This window comes from Schistocerca piceifrons, chromosome X (assembly GCF_021461385.2).
Source record: "Schistocerca piceifrons isolate TAMUIC-IGC-003096 chromosome X, iqSchPice1.1, whole genome shotgun sequence".
Taxonomy (NCBI): domain Eukaryota; kingdom Metazoa; phylum Arthropoda; class Insecta; order Orthoptera; family Acrididae; genus Schistocerca; species Schistocerca piceifrons.
The window spans coordinates 290,080,377-290,100,111 of record NC_060149.1 but is presented as its reverse complement, the minus strand read 5'-3'; the positions used below and the strand labels follow the sequence as shown (position 1 = coordinate 290,100,111).

At 43.4% G+C, this 19,735-nt stretch overlaps 1 protein-coding gene across 6 annotated transcripts in view; it reads left to right on the top strand.

Annotated features, from left to right (window-relative positions):
- LOC124721389 (F-box/LRR-repeat protein 20) overlaps positions 1–19,735 on the top strand; it is a 288,331-nt gene that overhangs the window by 175,552 nt on the left and 93,044 nt on the right. For 2 of the 6 annotated variants that reach the window (XM_047246326.1, XM_047246327.1), the window contains one exon: positions 19,525–19,608. The exons of the other annotated variants lie outside the window; for them this stretch is intronic. In XM_047246326.1, the coding sequence (XP_047102282.1) occupies positions 19,525–19,608 (84 nt within the window). The remainder of the gene's footprint in view (positions 1–19,524; positions 19,609–19,735) is intronic. 6 annotated transcript variants of the gene reach the window in all.

The following is a 19,735-nucleotide window of genomic DNA, read 5'->3' as shown; positions in this document are numbered from 1 at the left end:
CAACATAAGTGGCCCCTATATGTACACAACAATAGGCGCGATATCTAGGTTAACGACGCTTATCGTCAGTATGGACCGAGACTTGTTGACTGAAGCCAGCTGGGAAGCACGTTCGTCGCGTCGACTTGCTAGACGGCTCCTCGCAGAAATGACTCAGTTACTTGCGCAAATAGGCCCGTATTTCGCAATGTCACTTGCAGGGCGTAAGTCTTCGGAGTAATACCAGCAGCAGCAGCAGCATTAGAGCCGTCGGACACGGCGTATGAAGACGTCCTTCCCTCTACTCCGAGCCCCATCTGTAGGCTACATAATTATTTGCCATGGAGAACAGAGGAAGCGTTCTTGATCGCTGCCACTATATTTGGTTAGCTCCGAAATCGCCGGGTATTTGGCAGTTACCAACATTGTGGCACTTGCTTTACTTCCGAAAGCGCATAAATTCTCATTATACCATAAAAAGTGTTTAGCGTAGTGGTATCTTGCAAGGAGACCTTACGGACAGCAATCTTCTGTATACTTAAGGATTTGACGGTCAATGCCCGGACATAGCTTCCTAAAGCAGTACTGTGACCTAATTAAAAAAATTCGAAAAATTCTGCTTTGAAGATCTTAAAATCTCCGAGCTTTTAAACAGAACCTCCTGCTACTGCGTGGGTAGTTTTCGTGTCTTCTAATCGCAACGTTGCTGGTTCCAACTTCGCTATTCTCGCGTTTATTTGTACACTACTGGCCATTAAAATTGCTACACCAAGAAGAAATGCAGATGATAAACGGGTATTCGTTGGACAAATATATTATACTAAAACTGAAATGTGATTACATTTTCACGCAATTTGGGTGCACAGATCCTGAGAAATCAGTACCCAGAACAACCACCTCTGGCCGTTATAACGGCCTTTGATACTCCTGGACATTGAGTCAAACAGAGATTGGATGGCGTGTACAGGTACAGCTGCCCATGCAGCTTCAACACGATACCACAGTTCATCAAGAGTAGTGACTGGTGTATTGTGACGAGCCAGTTGCTCGGCCACCATTGACGAGACGTTTTCAGTTGGTGAGAGATCTGGAGAATGTGCTGGCCAGGGCAGCAGTCGAACATTTTCTGTATCCAGAAAGGCCCGTACAGGACCTGCAACGTGCGGTCGTGCATTACCCTGCTGAGATGTAGGGTTTCGCAGGGATCGAATGAAGGGTAGAGCCACGGGTCGTAACACATCCGAAATGTAACGTCCACTGTTCAAAGTGCCGTCAATGCGAACAAGAGGTGACCGAGACGTGTAACCAGTGGCACCCCATACCATCACGCCGGGTGATACGCCAGTATGGCGATGACGAATACACGCTTCCAATGTGCGTTCACCGCGATGTCGCCAAAAACGGATGCGACCATCATGATGCAGTAAACAGAACCTGGATTCATCCGAAAAAATGTGGATGGGTTGGGCATTCATCAACGCCTTTAATGTCCCCACAGCCAGAAAACCAACGGATTCAGATCCGATGAAAGGGTAGGCCATACTACAGGACCTACTCGACCACTCCATCGCATATGAAACGTTGCGGTGAGGTGCTGTAGCACGATGCGTGGAAAACAGGGTGGTGTCCCATCGTGCGTAAACCGTCGTCTTTCTGCCAGGGCACCATTCTGCAATAGCGCTGGTAATTCACCGTACAGTGAACTGCAACAGTAAGACGACCTACACTACCGAATACTACACACATTACTCGTCACAAATTTAACGGCCCATATGTCAAGAGGTATCGGTTTCCTGCCGTAATTATAGGAACCTTTCTTTTAGATTTCACCAATAGCACGTCCTCTACGAATAAGTGACACAGTTTTTTAAGCACCGTGTATATGATTTTTCGCTTAGCTATAAATTTCGCATTTTTGTATCAGATGTTGTTTTGAAGTGAATATTTGCATTTTCACGCGATTGCTAAATTACGTGTCAACAATCATAAATATTCACGAAGTATGCACAAATGATGATGCAAAATTGTTCTAGAGCATTTTATTTTCGGTCCTGGCTTATATAGTCTTCTATTGCAAATTTCTTTGTCAAGATTCGTTCGACCACAGGAAATGGCTACGTACAGCAGCTCTGAGTAGAAAGTGCTTTGTCTCCTATCTTGGAGTGCATCTTTTGTAAACTGTTGAATCTGTCAACTTGTCTCGAAATCTCAGTTCAAATTTAGGCAGTGCGTGCGTTGTCGCCTGTTAACTCAAGAAGTTGCCCGCCGAACTGCCGTATTTCACAGAGCCGTCATTCGAATATTCAGCGCTATCAATAAACGTAAAACATTGAAGATCTGCCTCGAAGTGATCGTCCGTGGTCGACAACGCCAGTCGATGGCCGCTGCCGTTTTGGAAGTAGCTTGGAGAGCTGTGTGGGACAGGCTTTAGTATCACGACTGTACTACCTTGCGGGCAGCATGCCAAGGAGGATGCAAGAGTGTTAAAGTGCTAGGAGTGGAACAGAGCAGCACGGTATTGATTGTTATCCAGCTGCAGACTGATTGCAAAGATGTGCACTCTAGAACTGACTGCCTGTACTGAGAGCTGAAACAAAACTTTACCAAACTAAAGTGATTTTTAGTTTCGTCAATCTTATTCAAAAAACTTTAAGTTGATAAAAAATGAGATTGATAAAAAGTGCAAAATGGCTTAGCAGGAATGTCTAGATGACAAATGGAAGTCTATAGAAGTCTGTATATTTAGGGGTAAGATAGATAACGCTTACAGGAAAATGAGAGGTCTTTTGAGAAAGAACTAGCAGCTTTATCAATATGAAGAGCTCAGATGGAAAACCGATACTAATCAACGAAGGGAAAGCTGAATGATGGCAGGAGCGTATAGAGGGGTTATACAAGGGAAATCAAATCGAAGGCAGAACTGTAAAAAGGCAAGAGGAAGTAGATGAAGATGAGATAGGAGATATGTTACTGTGAGAAGAATATGACAGAACACCGAAGACCTAAGTCAGAACAAGGCCCTTGGAGGAGTACGCGATATTCCCTCAGAACTACTGATATCTTTGGGAGAGCCAGCCATGAAAAAACTAATTCCACATGTGTGAAAGATGTAAGACAGTGAACATACTCTTAGATTTCGAATGGCTCTGAGCACTATGGGACTCAACTGTTGAGGTCATTAGTCCCCTAGAACTTAGAACTAGTTAAACCTAATTAACCTAAGGACATCACAAACATCCATGCCCGAGGCAGGATTCGAACCTGCGACCGTAGCGGTCTTGCGGTTCCAGACTGCAGCGCCTTTAACCGCACGGCCACGTCGGCCGGCCTCTTAGATTTCGAGAGCAGTCTAATAATTCCAGTTCCAAAGAAAGCAGGTGCTGTCTGGTGTGAATATTACCGAACTATCTGTTTAATATATCATGGTTGCAAAATACTGAAAATAATTATTTACAGGAGAATGGAAAAACTGGTTGAATCCGACCTCGGGGGAAGATAATTTTCGTTTCCGGGGAAATGCTGGAACACGCGAGGCAATACTGACCCTACGACATATCTTAGAAGATAGGTTACGGAAAAGCAGAGCTATATATATAGCATTTGTTGATGTGGAGAAAGCTGTTGACAGTGTTGACTGGAATAAACTCTTTGAAATCCTGAAGGTAGCAGGGGTAAAATACAGGGAGCGAGAGGCTATACGCAACATGTAGAGAAACCAGACTGCGGTTATAATAAGGAAAGGAGTGGTTGGGAAGAAAATGGGAGAGGGTTGTAGCCTATCTCCGATGTAATAGTTCAGTCCTCCATTATTCCATCTCCACCTTCCCCCCCCCCCCCCCCCCCCTGTCAATTTCTTTCTATCCCTGTCTCTATCCATTTCTTCCTTCCCCTTTCTCTGTCCAGCTCCTCCCCTTCCGTCTCTCTCTTCCTTCCCATCTCCTCCTCCCACTTTCTCTCTCCACATTATGACCCCTACCCAATCGGAGGTTACTGGTTTGTGTGTGTACATACGCGTGCGCGCGTATGTACACATACAGGTATATGCATGTAACTTTTTCGAAGACTGCTGTAAATTTATTTTAATATTCAGTATTTATTCAGGGATTGTATAGCATTTACGTTGACATACGCTCACATTCGAGGTGTTTCCAAGTCTTCGTCGAGAGTACAAGAAAACATGAAACGAGGATGAAGTAATTTCTCTAAATGGTGATTAACTATTAAAATAAATTTACAACAGTCTTGGAAAAAGTTACAGAAATGAGTGATAAACTATACAACTCGTTGTTATCCTTTAAACAAAAGTTGCCATGACCAAAAGGATGTAAAAATATCGCGCTTCTTGGTCACAGGACGTAACAGCGGTGCTGCTCTGTACCCAGTTTTCGTCTGACATAGCAGTTATGTTTTCTGATGCTGGAGGTGGAATGGACAAGAACACAACCAGTTTGTTTGCATTTCCTCTAATAAAACACACTTTGCAAGTGTATATAGGGGAACTCGGGGTGGAACGGGATACTTAATGTTTAAAAATTTCTAAAAAATAAGGGAACACAAGGAAACACTTCTTAAAGTGATAAAAAAACTCCTTGTAGTGTAACCTAATGTACCTTGTTTTAAAATCACTTAAAACAATACTTTTGCATTTTTTACAATTTATCAAAGAAAGTCTTGCATATTTCCCTTTCCGCCCCACCCACGGGGCAGAATGGGATAAGTGTATTTTTTGTTAAATTATTGCATAAACGTTGAATTTGAATCACTAATATCGTTTTAAACTATAACAAAATGTTGTATAACAGGCAATTCAGACTAAGGAATGTGTAATTTAAACAATTAAAAAGTCATTCTTCAAAATAAGAAAATATTTTAATGTCATTCTGAAAAATGTACAATGCTTAATAACCACCAAACCACTAACTACTAGCCCTTTCGACAATTGTCACAAATTAGTATTTCCTCTTCATCTTCACTGTTTATGCCAGCACATGAATTGTGTGCCCACTCTGGCATGCGACCCAGCCCTCATTAGAAACTGAGTAGAAGTCGCCACAGTAGAGACACTCAGCATCCTCTCTGTCTGATTCTCTCTTCTCCATCATCTTCTTCCTTTTATTTTTCTTAAGGTCTTTGATGTCCTCTGTTTTTTTTTTTTTGGGGTGTACAGTTTGATATTTTTGCCTTAAATTGCACTGCACCTGACGTCTCTGTCCTGACATTGTTTATATTTGTGCACCCTCCTCCTTTCTGTCGGCCTATTTTACGTGTGACAGCATTCTGCAGTTCCTTCTTATAAGGAGAATCTGTTAATACGACGGTTTTTCCTTTTCGTCTTGTAGTCCGACGAGTATTTTCACAGATTAGTGGGATTGGAATGACAGCCTCGGGCGATATCTGGAAAGCTGAGTTGTTCGGCGAAGATAGCTGGTTGGAAGAGTCTGGCATCCATGAACATCCAGGCTGGGTTTGCTTTCTACTTGCATCAAAATATGACGGGGCAGAACGGGACACTATCCCATTCTGCCCCGTCCCGTTCCGCCCCATGAGCACTTTCGAGGTTAACAACTTTTATGGAGTGTAATAACTGACGTATTTAAACGCATTAAATAACTAAAGTATAACAAATGTCATGCACTTTAAGGGAATGTTTCATTTTAGGGTATACAATTAACAATTGACAGCTTACCTGGCGTTGAAATTCACCAAACGTTAGAACAACGCAAGCGGTAACCTGACGGACAACAATTCACTTAGATCTCGCACTTCAAACTAAATCAGAATGGCTGCCCTCATTTCCCTTCCATTCGTAGAAACAGTTACATGCCCATACAAAAGGTTGCAACACTGTTCAGTCTAGAAAAGAGCAATTTCCCATTGTGCCCCGCTATCCCGTTCTGCCCCGAATTCCCCTACTACATCACTTAGTTTTCATCTTACATTGTCCACAGTCTCACAAAACACAGCTTCGTTAAATGCCATCAGAACCCGACGGTCGGTCATTTTGCCTTGTCAGTGTTGCTTTACAACAGTAACCTCGTGTACTCAATTTGCGTACTAAGTCACGTCTAGCCTTACACTCCCACACTCTCCAGTGAGAGAGAACGAGTCGATGAGTATGAAACGGCCGTTCTCAGACTCGTCATATTCGGGGAACTACAGCGGGAACGAAGGGAGTTCATTTAGCACTGATGTAACAGCGACGCCTGGATTTGTAAAGAATGCAACCCGCAAAATCAGTCACGAACTCGCTCCTGAAGCTAACATCTCGTGTCGGTCTCTTACCATCGCGTGAGGGCCACACAGTCCGATGTTTGGATTACCCTATTTAGCTAGAGGAAATTAAACAAATCGTGGGTGTACCGTACGCTGAAATGCAAAAGACGAACAAAATACAACAGATGCATATCGTTTCTACACCATTCACTACTGTAGTGAAGAAACTACATGGCCCAGCCAATTACAGTGACTACCAATTCTGTTCGACCTCAACGTGCAGTAGTCACTCTCAGATTGCAGGTGGCAGCGGGCAGCACTAGCAGTGGTGGATACATAAAGCGTGCCCGGGGACGAGGGAAACAGTGCAGTCATTGGCGTATTGCAGGAACGGAGCGATTTGCGATTTATCCAACTTCCAAAACGACATGATCATTGTCTTTCGGGCCAAGGATGGAAGCACTTCCGAAACGGCAAAGTTCTTAAACTGTCCGCGTGCCGCTGTAATTAATTATACGGTGCATGACGGAATGATGCTCTCAAAAAAGATCACCGAGGCAACTCTCGTCCACCACTAGCCACAGATGACAGGGGTGAACGACGACTGTGGAGGTGTGTGCAGGAGAATAGACGTGCAACTGTTGAGCAGCTGACCGCCCGGTTGAACCAAGCTGGATGTTAACAGTGTGTCCTAAACGATCGTTCAGCGAACATTGTTGCGTATGGGCCACTGCAACAGGCGCTTGCTCCATGCACCCGTGCTGTTGTTCCTCGACGAACGTAATATGGTCTGGGGAATGTCTTCGAGTGATTCCGTCAATCTGGAAGGCACAATGGTTCAACACAAGCATACATCTATCCTTGGGGACCATATTCACGCCTTCGTGCAGTTTTTTCTTCCAGTACGATGGCATCCACCAGCAGGATAATGCAATGCGAAACAAAGCTCGCAGTGTACGTGCGTGGTTCGAAGAACACAGCATGAGTTTACCGTACTCCTCTGATAAGAAACTCGCCATGGATCCTCAACCGAGAAACGTTGGCCACAGCAGTGGAGTCGACGCGCCTCCACATCCCTGTCGGTACCTTCCAGAACCTCACTGACACTCTTCCTGCACGTCTTGTAGCGGCCCGCGCTCCAAAAGGTGATTGTTCAGGCTTTTGAGATGTGCTCATATTAATGTGACTCGACGATATAGTACGAAGAGTCACTATGTTTACCGAAACAGAGGCGAGCAGGATAAGTATTAACAAAATGTTCCTGCAAATGCACTGTAAGAAGGCTCCACCTACAAAACAGGCCATTTAAACTGTAGACCAGGATTTACGGTGAATGGGACCCAAAGAGATTAAGTTCTGTGCAGCCTCTAAAGTATTGTTACTCGGTGCTGCTTAGGGTACGTTTACACGGTCCGAAAAAATTATATAATGCCGACAATGTTGTACGTCAACGTCGCGGTCACTCGAATTGCAGCCACATGTACGGCAATGTTGCTGCCCAGTGCTCCCAAAAAATGTTTGCGAGCCAGAAGTGTTGACACGAACCACACAATGGCCGCGATATGGACGAAAGCAAGGTAGTGGAAGTGAGTGCGGCTCTCGTGCATTGGCATTCCACAAGTAAAAAAAGTAGAAAGCAAAAGAAAAATTAGGCTTCGTGGACGTGTTCCTTCTTAAGTAAGCGAAATGCTTCCGAAACTTTACAGCGTGAATTGATACTGGATACATAGCTGTTCCTGAATGCAGAACACGATTTGTTAGAACCAAATTGGCAACTGTCCTTGAGCTAGTGTTGATTCTTATGTAAATCTGACGTACCTCTTTACGGTGCACGTCAAATCTATATGGCTCTGAAAACTATGGGACTTAACATCTGAGGTCATCAGTCCCCTAGAACTTAGAACTACTTAAACCTAACTAACCTGAGTGGCCGAGTGGTTCTAGGCACTTCAGTCTGGAACCGCGCGACCGCTACGGCGCAGGTTCGAATCCTGCCTCGGGCATGGATGTGTGTGATGTCTTTAGGTTAGTTAGGTTTAAGTAGTTCTAAGTTCTAGGGGACTGATGACCTTAGAAGTTAAGTCCCATAGTGCTCAGAGCCATTTTTTTTTCACCTAAGGACATCACACACACACCCATGCCCGAGGCAGGATTCGAAAATGCGACTGTAGCGGTCATGCGGTTCCAGTCTAAAGCGCCTAGAACCGCACGGCCAAATCCATATGCCTCCTTACTTTGGTGTAAGGACTCAAGGAATTCACTAAAGTAGTTTGAAATAACAATAAAATGTTAATGTTTAATAAAACATCAGTACCGTGAGAGAAATAGTAATTCTGTAAATGCAGTACATCTAGCGACCAAAATTGCTGGACGTGAAAAGTAATGTATACAGACACCGTAATAAAAAAGTTGGTAAATTGCATTAGACACACTTTTCGAAGCTTCAAAAGCCTTAGACATTATAAGAATCTTTGTGGAATAAAATTATGGTTCAGTATAGCATATCTTCTACTACGACGGCAACAGCGATACTGCCCTTTTCAGTTTCATATATACAAAGGACGTTCAATAAGTTGTACAACACTTTTTTCTCGGCTAATTTCCGTTAAAAAAGTGCGGAATTTGTGGTGGGACATCATGGAATATTCCCGTTTCAGCCCTTATAGTTTCATGAAGTCCCGATTGGGTGCCAGCGTTATACGGAGCCTCGAAAATGGCGTCTGTGACGGAGGTGCATTCAAGCAGAGAGCCGTCACAGAGTTTCTTCTGGCGGAAAACCATAGCATCGCATATGTTCATAGTCGCTTGCAGAATGTCTGTGGAGACCTGGCAGTGAGCAAAAGCGCCGTGAGTCGTTGGGCGAGCCCTCTGTCATCATCGCAACAAAATGGCGCAAACCTGTCTGATCTCCCGCGTGGCGGCCGGCTGCACACAGCTATGGAAGTGCGGACATTCTGCTTCGAGGTGATCAACGGATAAAAACGAACACTTCGCTGCTCAACTGAACTTCTCTGTTGGAGAGGAGCTCACGAAACTTCATTAGACTGTTCTTTCTCATCCCTTCTACAACTCGGATCTCGCACCTTCCTGCTCCAATCTCTTTGGCCCAATGAAGGATGCACTCTGCAGGAAGCAGTACGTACGGGGTGTTTCAAAAATGACCGGTATATTTGAAACGGCAATAAAAACTAAACGAGCAGCGATAGAAATACACCGTTTGTTGCAATATGCTTGGGACAACAGTACATTTTCAGGCAGACAAACTTTCGAAATTACAGTAGTTACAATCTTCAACAACAGATGGCGCTGCAAGTGATGTGAAAGATATAGAAGACAACGCAGTCTGTGGGTGCGCCATTCTGTACGTCGTCTTTCTGCTGTAAGCGTGTACTGTTCACAACGTGCAAGTGTGCTGTAGACAACATGGTTTATTCCTTAGAACAGAGGATTTTTCTGGTGTTGGAATTCCACCGCCTAGAACACAGTGTTGTTGCAACAAGACGAAGTTTTCAACGGAGGTTTAATGTAACCAAAGGACCGAAAAGCGATACAATAAAGGATCTGTTTGAAAAATTTCAACGGACTGGGAACGTGACGGATGAACGTGCTGGAAAGGTAGGGCGACCGCGTACGGCAACCACAGAGGGCAATGCGCAGCTAGTGCAGCAGGTGATCCAACAGCGGCCTCGGGTTTCCGTTCGCCGTGTTGCAGCTGCGGTCCAAATGACGCCAACGTCCACGTATCGTCTCATGCGCCAGATTTTACACCTCTATCCATACAAAATTCAAACGCAGCAACCCCTCAGCGCCGCTACCATTGCTGCACGAGAGACATTCGCTAACGATATAGTGCACAGGATTGATGACGGCGATATGCATGTGGGCAGCATTTGGTTTACTGACGAAGCTTATTTTTACCTGGACGGCTTCGTCAATAAACAGAACTGGCGCACATGGGGAACCGAAAAGCCCCATGTTGCAGTCCCATCGTCCCTGCATCCTCAAAAAGTACTGGTCTGGGCCGCCATTTCTTCCAAAGGAATCATTGGCCCATTTTTCAGATCCGAAACGATTACTGCATCACGCTATCTGGACATTCTTCGTGAATTTGTGGCGGTACAAACTGCCTTAGACGACACTGCGAACACCTCGTGGTTTATGCAAGATGGTGCCCGGCTACATCGCACGGCCGACGTCTTTAATTTCCTGAATGAATATTTCGATGATCGTGTGATTGCTTTGGGCTATCCGAAACATACAGGAGGCGGCGTGGATTGGCCTCCCTATTCGCCAGACATGAACCCCTGTGACTTCTTTCTGTGGGGACACTTGAAAGACCAGGTGTACCGCCAGAATCCAGAAACAATTGAACAGCTGAAGCAGTACATCTCATCTGCATGTGAAGCCATTCCGCCAGACACGTTGTCAAAGGTTTCGGGTAATTTCATTCAGAGACTACGCCATATTATTGCTACGCATGGTGGATATGTGGAAAATATCGTACTATAGAGTTTCCCAGACCGCAGCGCCATCTGTTGTTGACAATTGTAACTACTGTAATTTCGAAAGTTTGTCTGCCTGAAAATGTACTGTTGTCCCAAGCATATTGCAACAAACGGTGTATTTCTATCGCTGCTCGTTTAGTTTTTATTACCGTTTCAAATATACCGGTCATTTTTGAAACACCCTGTAGATGGTGGGTAGGTTATTGATACACAGGAAGACACTGGCTCCGACGTCGACCAATACAGTGGTACTATGCTCGCATACAGGCCCTCCCTGTAAAGCCGTCCCATTTAACGGAGATCATGTTGAAAAATAGTGTTATTGTAGTCACAAGAGTGGGGAATAATGTGTACTGCAGTCCTAAATAAAACAAACCTGGTTTCAGAAAAAAAGTGTGTTGCTTGTTGAACGCCACGCGCGCGCGCGCGCGTGTGTGTGTGTGTGTGTGTGTGTGTGTGTGTGCAAAGTTTCGGACGATTCAGATTTCGTAGTAGTACTGTAATCATAAGCGAAAAAGCCATAAATACAGCTTCCGTGTTTTCTGTAAAACCGACGGCGAGGAATTTTAAAATATACTATGTAAGGAAAAGCCTTGCCGTCAGATCACCGAAGTCAAGCGCCGTCGGGCTGGGCTAGCACTCAGCCCTTGTGAGCCAAACTGAGGAGCTACTTGATTGAGATGTGGCGGCTCCGGTCTCGGAAACTGAGATACGGCCGAGAGAGCGGTGTGCTGACCACATGCCCCTCCATATCCGCATCCAGTGACGCCTGTGGGCTGAGGAGGACACGGCGGCCGGTCGGTAGCGTTGGGCCTTCATGGCCTGTTCGGGAGGAGTCATTTTAGATTTTATATGTAAGGAGAGAGAATATACAGGGTGACAAAAAAATTCGCACACTCGGACTTCGCAGCGCGATTCCTCACATACTAGCAATACAAAAATGTCTGTCACAAAATTTCGTCCTGTGCATATTTCGAGCAGTAAATGGACGTTAATGATTGGCAGTCTGGCAATACTGTAATCACGTGTACGGTAACTACCTCTTTCAGGAAACAGTAGTAGTGCTATACAGTTAGTGCAGTGGATAGCAATTTGGGTTAGCATGCAGGAGCTCGAGGGTTATTTGTTTTTATTTGCTAAAAGCAATTTGCTTGGTACGGTATCTGACGTCTTAATCGTCATACACCGAATACAAACATTTCGTCTACAAAACATTTACAGTTACGTTCTACACACACAGTAACAGAAGTACAATGGTTTTCATTGGTCAGCTTTTAAGGAAACCTTTTGCATGTCTTGGACGCGAATTGTTACGCACCACTGCATCTACTAGATTCGAAACTTGTTTTTTGTGTATCCTACCACAATCGATTACTACCAGCAATTATTCTTGCCACGTTCAGGTACATTACATTCCGTTAGGGCCTTACGTCACTGATAAGGCTAGCAACGTGCTTTGCAAATAATTTCGGTGGAACCATTACGGAATGGCACACAGAAAACATGTTTGTAACGTAGTAGATGCAACAAACAATTCGCGTTCGCGACGTGCAAAAGGTTTCTTTAAAAGTTGGCCAATGAAAACGATTGTATTTCCATTTCTGTGTTCATAGTACGTTATTGCAAATGTTTTGTAGAAGACCCACTGTAATCGCTGCATGACGATTAAGACGCCAGATACGGTACCACGCAGACTACTTTTAGTAAATAAAAACAAATAAGCCTCGACCCAGAATCGACCCCTCAGCCTCCTGCATGTGGCCCCAAAACGCTATCAACTGCACAACACTACTTTGTTTGTTGACAGAGATAGTTACCGTACACATGATTACAGTGTTGCCAGATTGCCAGACTTTAATGTCCATTTACTGCCCGAAATATGTACAGGACGAAATTTCATGAGAAACTTTTGTATTGCCAGTATGTGAGGAACCGCGCTGTGAAGTCCGATTGCGCGAGTTGTTCTTTACCCTGTATATGGGAGAAACAATTTACAACACATTCTCTTTCTTGTAGTCGGTTGTAACAGAAAACTTGTACGGTGTCATCTAAAAAAATGTTCAGCCTATATCCGCTCGCATGTTCATTAGAGTATCGAGTGCAAATTTGAAGTAAATCCGCCAAGTTCTTTCCGAGATTTTTGGTAACAACGTTAAACGACGACTTGTCTTTATATAGTGGTATAAATATGATTTTCTGCTTTGCTCTGCTGTGGTCATAGATGTACATATCGTATTCATGGATAACGTAGTTGTCTTGTTTGCCTACTTCTATACTTCCGTAGCCAACAAACAAATCGACTGCCTCTGCGTAACACACCAGCTTTTGAACTGAAGCGACATGCTATGGTTTCATGCAACTCGGCGCTGCAGCGCTGTTTACGTGAGAAAGAGGAAGCAAGGCTGGAGAGAGAGAGAGAGAGAGAGAGAGAGAGAGAGAGAGAGAGAGAGAGAGAGAGGGGCGGAGGGAAGCATATACAGACATGGACAGAGACAGATGCGTCTCGGCCAAAGGAAATATTCTCCATCCTTGGTGGGCAACACCGGCAGCGCCTCAGCAATATGTCAGCAACTGCCTGCAGCAGCCTGTTCCATCAGCGATATTGGCCAGTCATACCGCCGTGTAGGCAGTAAAACATGGCCTATGTAAACGCACCTTTACAGGCGTGAGTAAAGCAGTCAGTTGGCACATAGATTAATCATGGGGATTTGGAGCAACAGCAAGGTCCGTGACACAGAGAAGAGCTCAAATTTGACCCTGTTGTTTAAATATGTTGTATACCAAAAAATTTGATATACTTAAGCAATTGAAATATTTTGCACTGATATCTGAGGGAAGAGGAAGTATTGGACATTAGGTTTTACTGATTAACAAAAACTCATTTTAACGTATTTTTTAAAAATTATTTGTAGAAAGGTACATTATAGTTTACACCCGCTCGAGAGAAATGTCAGGGGAATGAGACGCGGCAGTGGAAAATAACGGCGTGGCACCTAGCCTGTAGGTGGTACAGGCTAGCGGTTCATCTGACGATCGCGTAAATCACGTAGGTAATTTACGCCTTGTAAACGACGAACTTAACGCTCTATATTACAGTCTTTTACTAAGACCCTCAGTACGTACGTGGCCACGCGGCACAAGGCTTTCGCCAGCGTGGGCCTAACTGCCGGATAGCCGAGCGCCTTAACGCTCCGCTTCCGGGGCCGCGGGAGGCGAGCCTGATCCGGTTCGAATCCGTTTCGTGGATTAACACCGATGCTGATGATGATCCGGCCAGCGTGAATGTGGTGTGTAGGCGGTTTCCCACATCCCACTAGGTGAATACCGGGCTGGCACCGACGTTCGTCTTTAAACACACGCTACGCAAACCATTAATAAACATTCCCACACTTGCACAAAGGAGTAATGTAGACGCAGGCAGATGGGCTACACAGATTTCGTTCTAGTGCGGTGAATAAGAGCTTCATGATATCAGAGGTTTAATCACGTCAAACCCTTAATTAATTACTGTGTTTCGAGGAAAATTTTCGTTGGTTGGGGAGTAATAACAGCCAACTACTTCCTACCACGGATGTCTCGTAGCGTCCCCCACCACAGGAACAAAACTATCAACTGGTCACTATCAACTCAGAGGAAATTAGTAACTAGAAAATCACGGAAGTTAGCTCAAAACAAAAGTATTAGCGTACCTAGGTGATAATATGATCTACTTCTTCTCTCGTTCTCGCCTTGGAGACACACAGAAAATCGTTGTAAATATTTTAGCTGAATTAATTCGCTAAACAATGTATCACACTTCAGTTAAGTATCCCTGTACTTTGGCCTCAGAATTATAGAACTTGGCCACGTCATTGTCTCCGTCGTTTCCTTAAACCAGTGAAGGCAAATTTCGGGTTGACTCCCTTGAAAAGGACACAACCGATATCCTTGCCCATCCTCCCCCAATCCGAATTTGTGCCGCGTCTAATGACACAATGTACACAGGACTATCCTTCATTTGTAACTTTCAGCACGTCTAAATATGTCAGTGGGTTGGTAAGTTCGAAATGGTTACAGTACACTCTGTGTAACTACTCTGACAGGTACGTTCTTCTCCTCTTCTGTGCCTGTCTGTGAAAACAACATAGCGCTGCTTGTTGCGTACGACGCAACCTACTTAACGAGGCGCTGTTCGCAGAGGAAACCAGTCTATTCGAGGCGGATATTTCTACATAGTAATAAACCAGAGACAGTAAACCACAAGCGTTAGCCGTGTAGCAACTTCTGCTTCCGCGCTTCTCCTTCATCAAGCCCCAGGCGTATCAATGGATACCCCTTCCGTATTAAGAGGACAGACGGTTTGTTTGCGCCGTGGTATCCAATGTAGCACATCCCCCAGAAGACTAGAAAAGACGGATTCACGAGGAAAACTACCGTGACTACGGAGAGTACTAGCAGACAAGCCAGAAGCTGTAGGTGAGGAGACTAAAGGCCAATTCACACTGGCCGTCACGTCACGTAAAAACATTCTGCATTTCAAATGGCGGCATCCATATTGGCCATCCCGTCCCTTCACGGCACCGTCAAGGTACCTCGGGAAGAAAGTTTGACGGTTGTTGTCCATCGGTTGTTGATCACGGACACCCCCTCCCCCGCCCCCCAAGCTCATTTTCTCCTGATACACGGTCTGATACACTCTTTTTACCAGGCTGTAGCTAAGAATGTTCGATTAACATACTCGTAGATTACGAATGTGTGATAAGTTAAATGAAATGCTTGGAGCGTGTACTTCGCTTGTTGGTTTCGACGACTTTTCTCCACCAGTTCAATGTTCATTGGGGTGATATCACCTGTTTCACTGCAGAAATGCCAGGAGTCAATGTGAAAAGCCGATGATGTTAAATAGTTTACCAACACATAGTTTGCATTTCGTGTTAATGTTTATATTGTTCCAGAACATTTGTACCATGCACAGCTGACTTTACATCATGTTCTTGGAGTAACTGAAAACAACTGCCACTCTACTGCCATTACCGAGCTCTTAAGCTCACTGCTTATGTAGTTTCTTAACAGTAAAAGTCCTTTGAAAGTATTGTTCAACAAAGACACATTAATTGAGTTAAAATTGAATTTGATTGTTTGATAAGAAATTACAGTTACAATTTTTGAAATAATAAATGACTGATTATAACAAATATGATTTCTAAAATTACTTTTGAAATTTAGTATCGAAATTCTGCTTGAGAAATACTTGATACGAAATAATTAATATGACGTTAATTACAACAAGAATTTTGATGCTAACATATTTTGGAGTACTTTACATAATGCTGAAATTGATTTTGAGGTCCAAATTTTACATAATAATCTCGTTTTGACCAAATGATCAAAATAATATTTTATTTATGACAGAAAGTCATAGAGCTCTCAATTACAGTATTAAGTACAATCAATCTGATCTGAGTTTTTATGGGAACATAATCTCTTGAGAGTGAACGTGGCTTTCAGTGCATCAGTTAGCTAGAAAACTACCCAAAACATTAACTTTGACGTTTTATGAAATAATCGAATTTCGACAATTTCCCATTTGATGACTGAACTTATTTTTAACACTAACATGTCTACGTGATTATTGTCTGATAGTTACACAAATAAAATAATTAGTTTTTCTGTAAATTTTCAAAATTGATGATTACAATAAGATACTTTTCCAATAATCACAGATTCATGTTGATTGTATTTAAATGAGCTGTGGTTTACTAAATGGCTGTGTTACATTTTAGCCGGCCGGGGTGGCCGAGCGGTTCTAGGCGCTACAGTCTGGAATCGCGCGACCGCTACGGTCGCAGGTTCGAATCCTGCCTCGGGTATGGATGTGTGTGATGTCCTTAGGTTAGTTGGGTTTAAGTAGTTCTAAGTTCTAGGGGACTGATGATCTCAGATGTTAAGTTCCATAGTGCTCAGAGCCATTTGAACCAAGCCATTTTTTACATTTTATGTACTTCGTTTACAATGCTACCTGATACAGTATAGAGCACAAAAAGTTGTATTTTAACATTTGCTATACTGTGAAATCTGTGTTGCATAATACGTAAAGCGTGGTATCGAATACTTCATGTAATGGTCCTCACAGTATGTCCCAACACAACGGCCATGAGCAGTTTCGTTTCATCGTGGTTGATATCATTTATTTGTTGTTCCTTATTTGTTATAAATTGTTTCGTTTCGTTATTTCTTTTGTTAAAATTTATAATAAATGGCGAAAGATTAACTGAGGCAGTGAGGTAGCAGTCTAAAATTGTACGAGATGAGCATGCTACACTAACTGCCGTCTGCTGCATTTAAAAAGTGGATTTTTGTACATCCCGGTACCATATTTAATATTTTACAATGAAATGGACTGTAATATGGCTGCAATCTGAAGTGAAAAAAGAACTGTGGGTAGAATCAGATTGATTAGTGGAAGGAATGTATTTTAATGTTGTGAGACATTTGTAGTATTCATAAAGAACGGGACTGAAACCGTCAGACTTTGCAAGTTGTTTGCTTAAATGTGTGCTTGTGGCAGGCTTATTTATTGTTACGTAGCTCTCTGGATTGTGTGTGAAACAGTTTTGCAAGCATCAGTGGTCAATATTTGTGTGGTCTCACTAGCTAAACTCAGTAAAAACAAGGCACTTAAACTATTAAAAGCCAAATACAAGATGTAAAGAAAACACATAAATCTTGAAGGGAAAGTTATTACGGGAAGTATGACCATTGTACAAAAATTTGTACTGAACTAGCAAATAAACTTAACCTTAACAGACCAATTGTGTTGGCAGCTCGCAACACTGTGTTCCTTTTAATAATTCTGGGTGCCATTCGACGCAGCAGATGAAAAAATCTGATGCTTCGACTTTGTAAAATATAAAATGCAGATTCCTCTTCCTGGAGCTCCTTGTATAGTGTGTGAAATTCCACTTCTGTACTAAAAAATGACATTTTTCGCACCCACACTTTTTTTCGTAGTTTGCACTTCTCTAATATACAAGTAATCCAAGAAAGCTACGGACCATTTGAGTCCAACAAGTGCACATTTTATTACAAATGTGCACTCCAGCAGCTACGTATGTAAACTACTACGTTGTGTTTGTGCACTTCACTCATAAAACCAGTTGAAAATCGTCTTGCGAAGATCGCCATGCCCGCGAAATAAACAGTTGAGGGCAGCCATGCGAGTTGAGCTACCGTGACGTGAATTGACTTGACGTTCCGTGAGGTGACGGACCGTGTGAGTACACATTGACGTGTTGGGTGCAGTGACTGCCAGTGTGAATTGGCCTTAATGCGGAATCCCAAGCCAGGGCACTCCTATAGAGGCCCTGTTTCTCACTGTGACTCCCGGAAGTAGTAAGCATCCGACACCCGGGCAGTAAGCACACATCATGTTGTTCCTTCAGATCGGCTATAGAATGTGATCGTGTAATTCACTCATGCTTAACTGTCTGCTGTATATTTTGTATGTTTCTACTCATGTTTTAGTCGTATTAGCAAGACAGTACAATTGAAATTACAGACCGAGGTCTCGCTACCTCTCGTTTGTCGCGCTACACTTTACGGTGTGTGGCAGAGGGTGTTTCTGGAACCAACATCTTTTCCCTCCTTCCTTGTTCCAATCACGAATGGCGCATGAGAAGAATGATTGTCGGTTAAGATTCATACGAGCTCTAATATCTTTGTTTTTGTCATTCCGCGAAATGTGTGTGGGAGGAAGCAGTATGTTTCTAGACTCTTCTTCGGACTTAGACTCCCGGAATTTCAACAGTAAACCTGTCCGTAATGCACAACGCCTCTCTTGTAGTGTCTTCCACTGAAACTAAACTACCCCTTGACGAAACGCTCCGCTCTTCGTTGGATCTTCTCTATCTCTTCTATTAGTCCAATCTGATAAGGGTTTCAAACTGTTGATCAGTACTCGAGAATCGGTCGAACAAGTTTTTTGTTTGCCCCCTCTTTCATAGATGAATTACATTTTGTTAAGATTCTTCACGTGAATCTCCACTTGGAATCTACTTTTCCTGCGGTTAGTTTTATGTGGTCATTCTCCTTCCTGCTATCGTCTTCTGGTGTAGCAATTTTCCTATGGGCAACATCATTATCCGCGAATCTCCTCCAACGTTATCCATTAAATCATAAATGTATATTGTAAACGGTAACGGCTCTATAAGAATCCCTAGGGGTACTCCTGAAATTACGTTACACCTATCGGAAATTGCCTTACAAGTGACGGTTATATTCACTAAAAAACAGTGCGGAACCGTATCGAATGCCTTTCGTAAGTTAAGGACCATGGCACGAACCTAGGCGAGTTTTTCGACAATGCTTTGGCTCTGGTGGACGAAGAGAGCGTGGTACATACTGCCAGTATATGTGGAATAATTGGTTTTTCGCTGTCACTTTTTTACAGCCGGCATTGTAACTTTATTACTGAAGCTGAAATGGCAAAACTGAATTACCGCCCGTTGTAATTGTTTTAACTCGCCTTCTCGCTCCTGCACTTTGCTGCTTGATATTCAGCATAGGTAAAATATCGTTTTTAAAATTTCCCTAGGTAAAAATAACGCTATTGTTATTACTTAAAATGGCGGCGCATTGTTATTCTAGTGTCAATATTAATTTCATTTCACCAGATTGGAGCATTGTCTCCAGATTTCAGATGTCGATTGAAATATTGCCTACAGAAGTGTTACTTTGCTGTTGAATTTCTGAAAGAAAGTAATAATAATTAATGTTGACTTGGAGGTACATGTTTGCTGTGTGACGTAATATCCTTATAGTGGGGAGGCTGTTGCTTTTTGTTACGCAGGGTGTGGCACGGCGGTGGTGGCTGCCCCTCAAGAAACACCCACCAAATTTCTGTGTGTGTACAATGAAGCAGAACTACATACAGGTACATCTCAGCAAACTAACCTCGCTTGAAACTCACATTGCTTGGATTTTGCTTTAAGCTTGACAGTTTGCACAGGTCGTTTCTGTCAACCTGCCGTACAATGGTATTCCACGAGACAGGGCAGCCT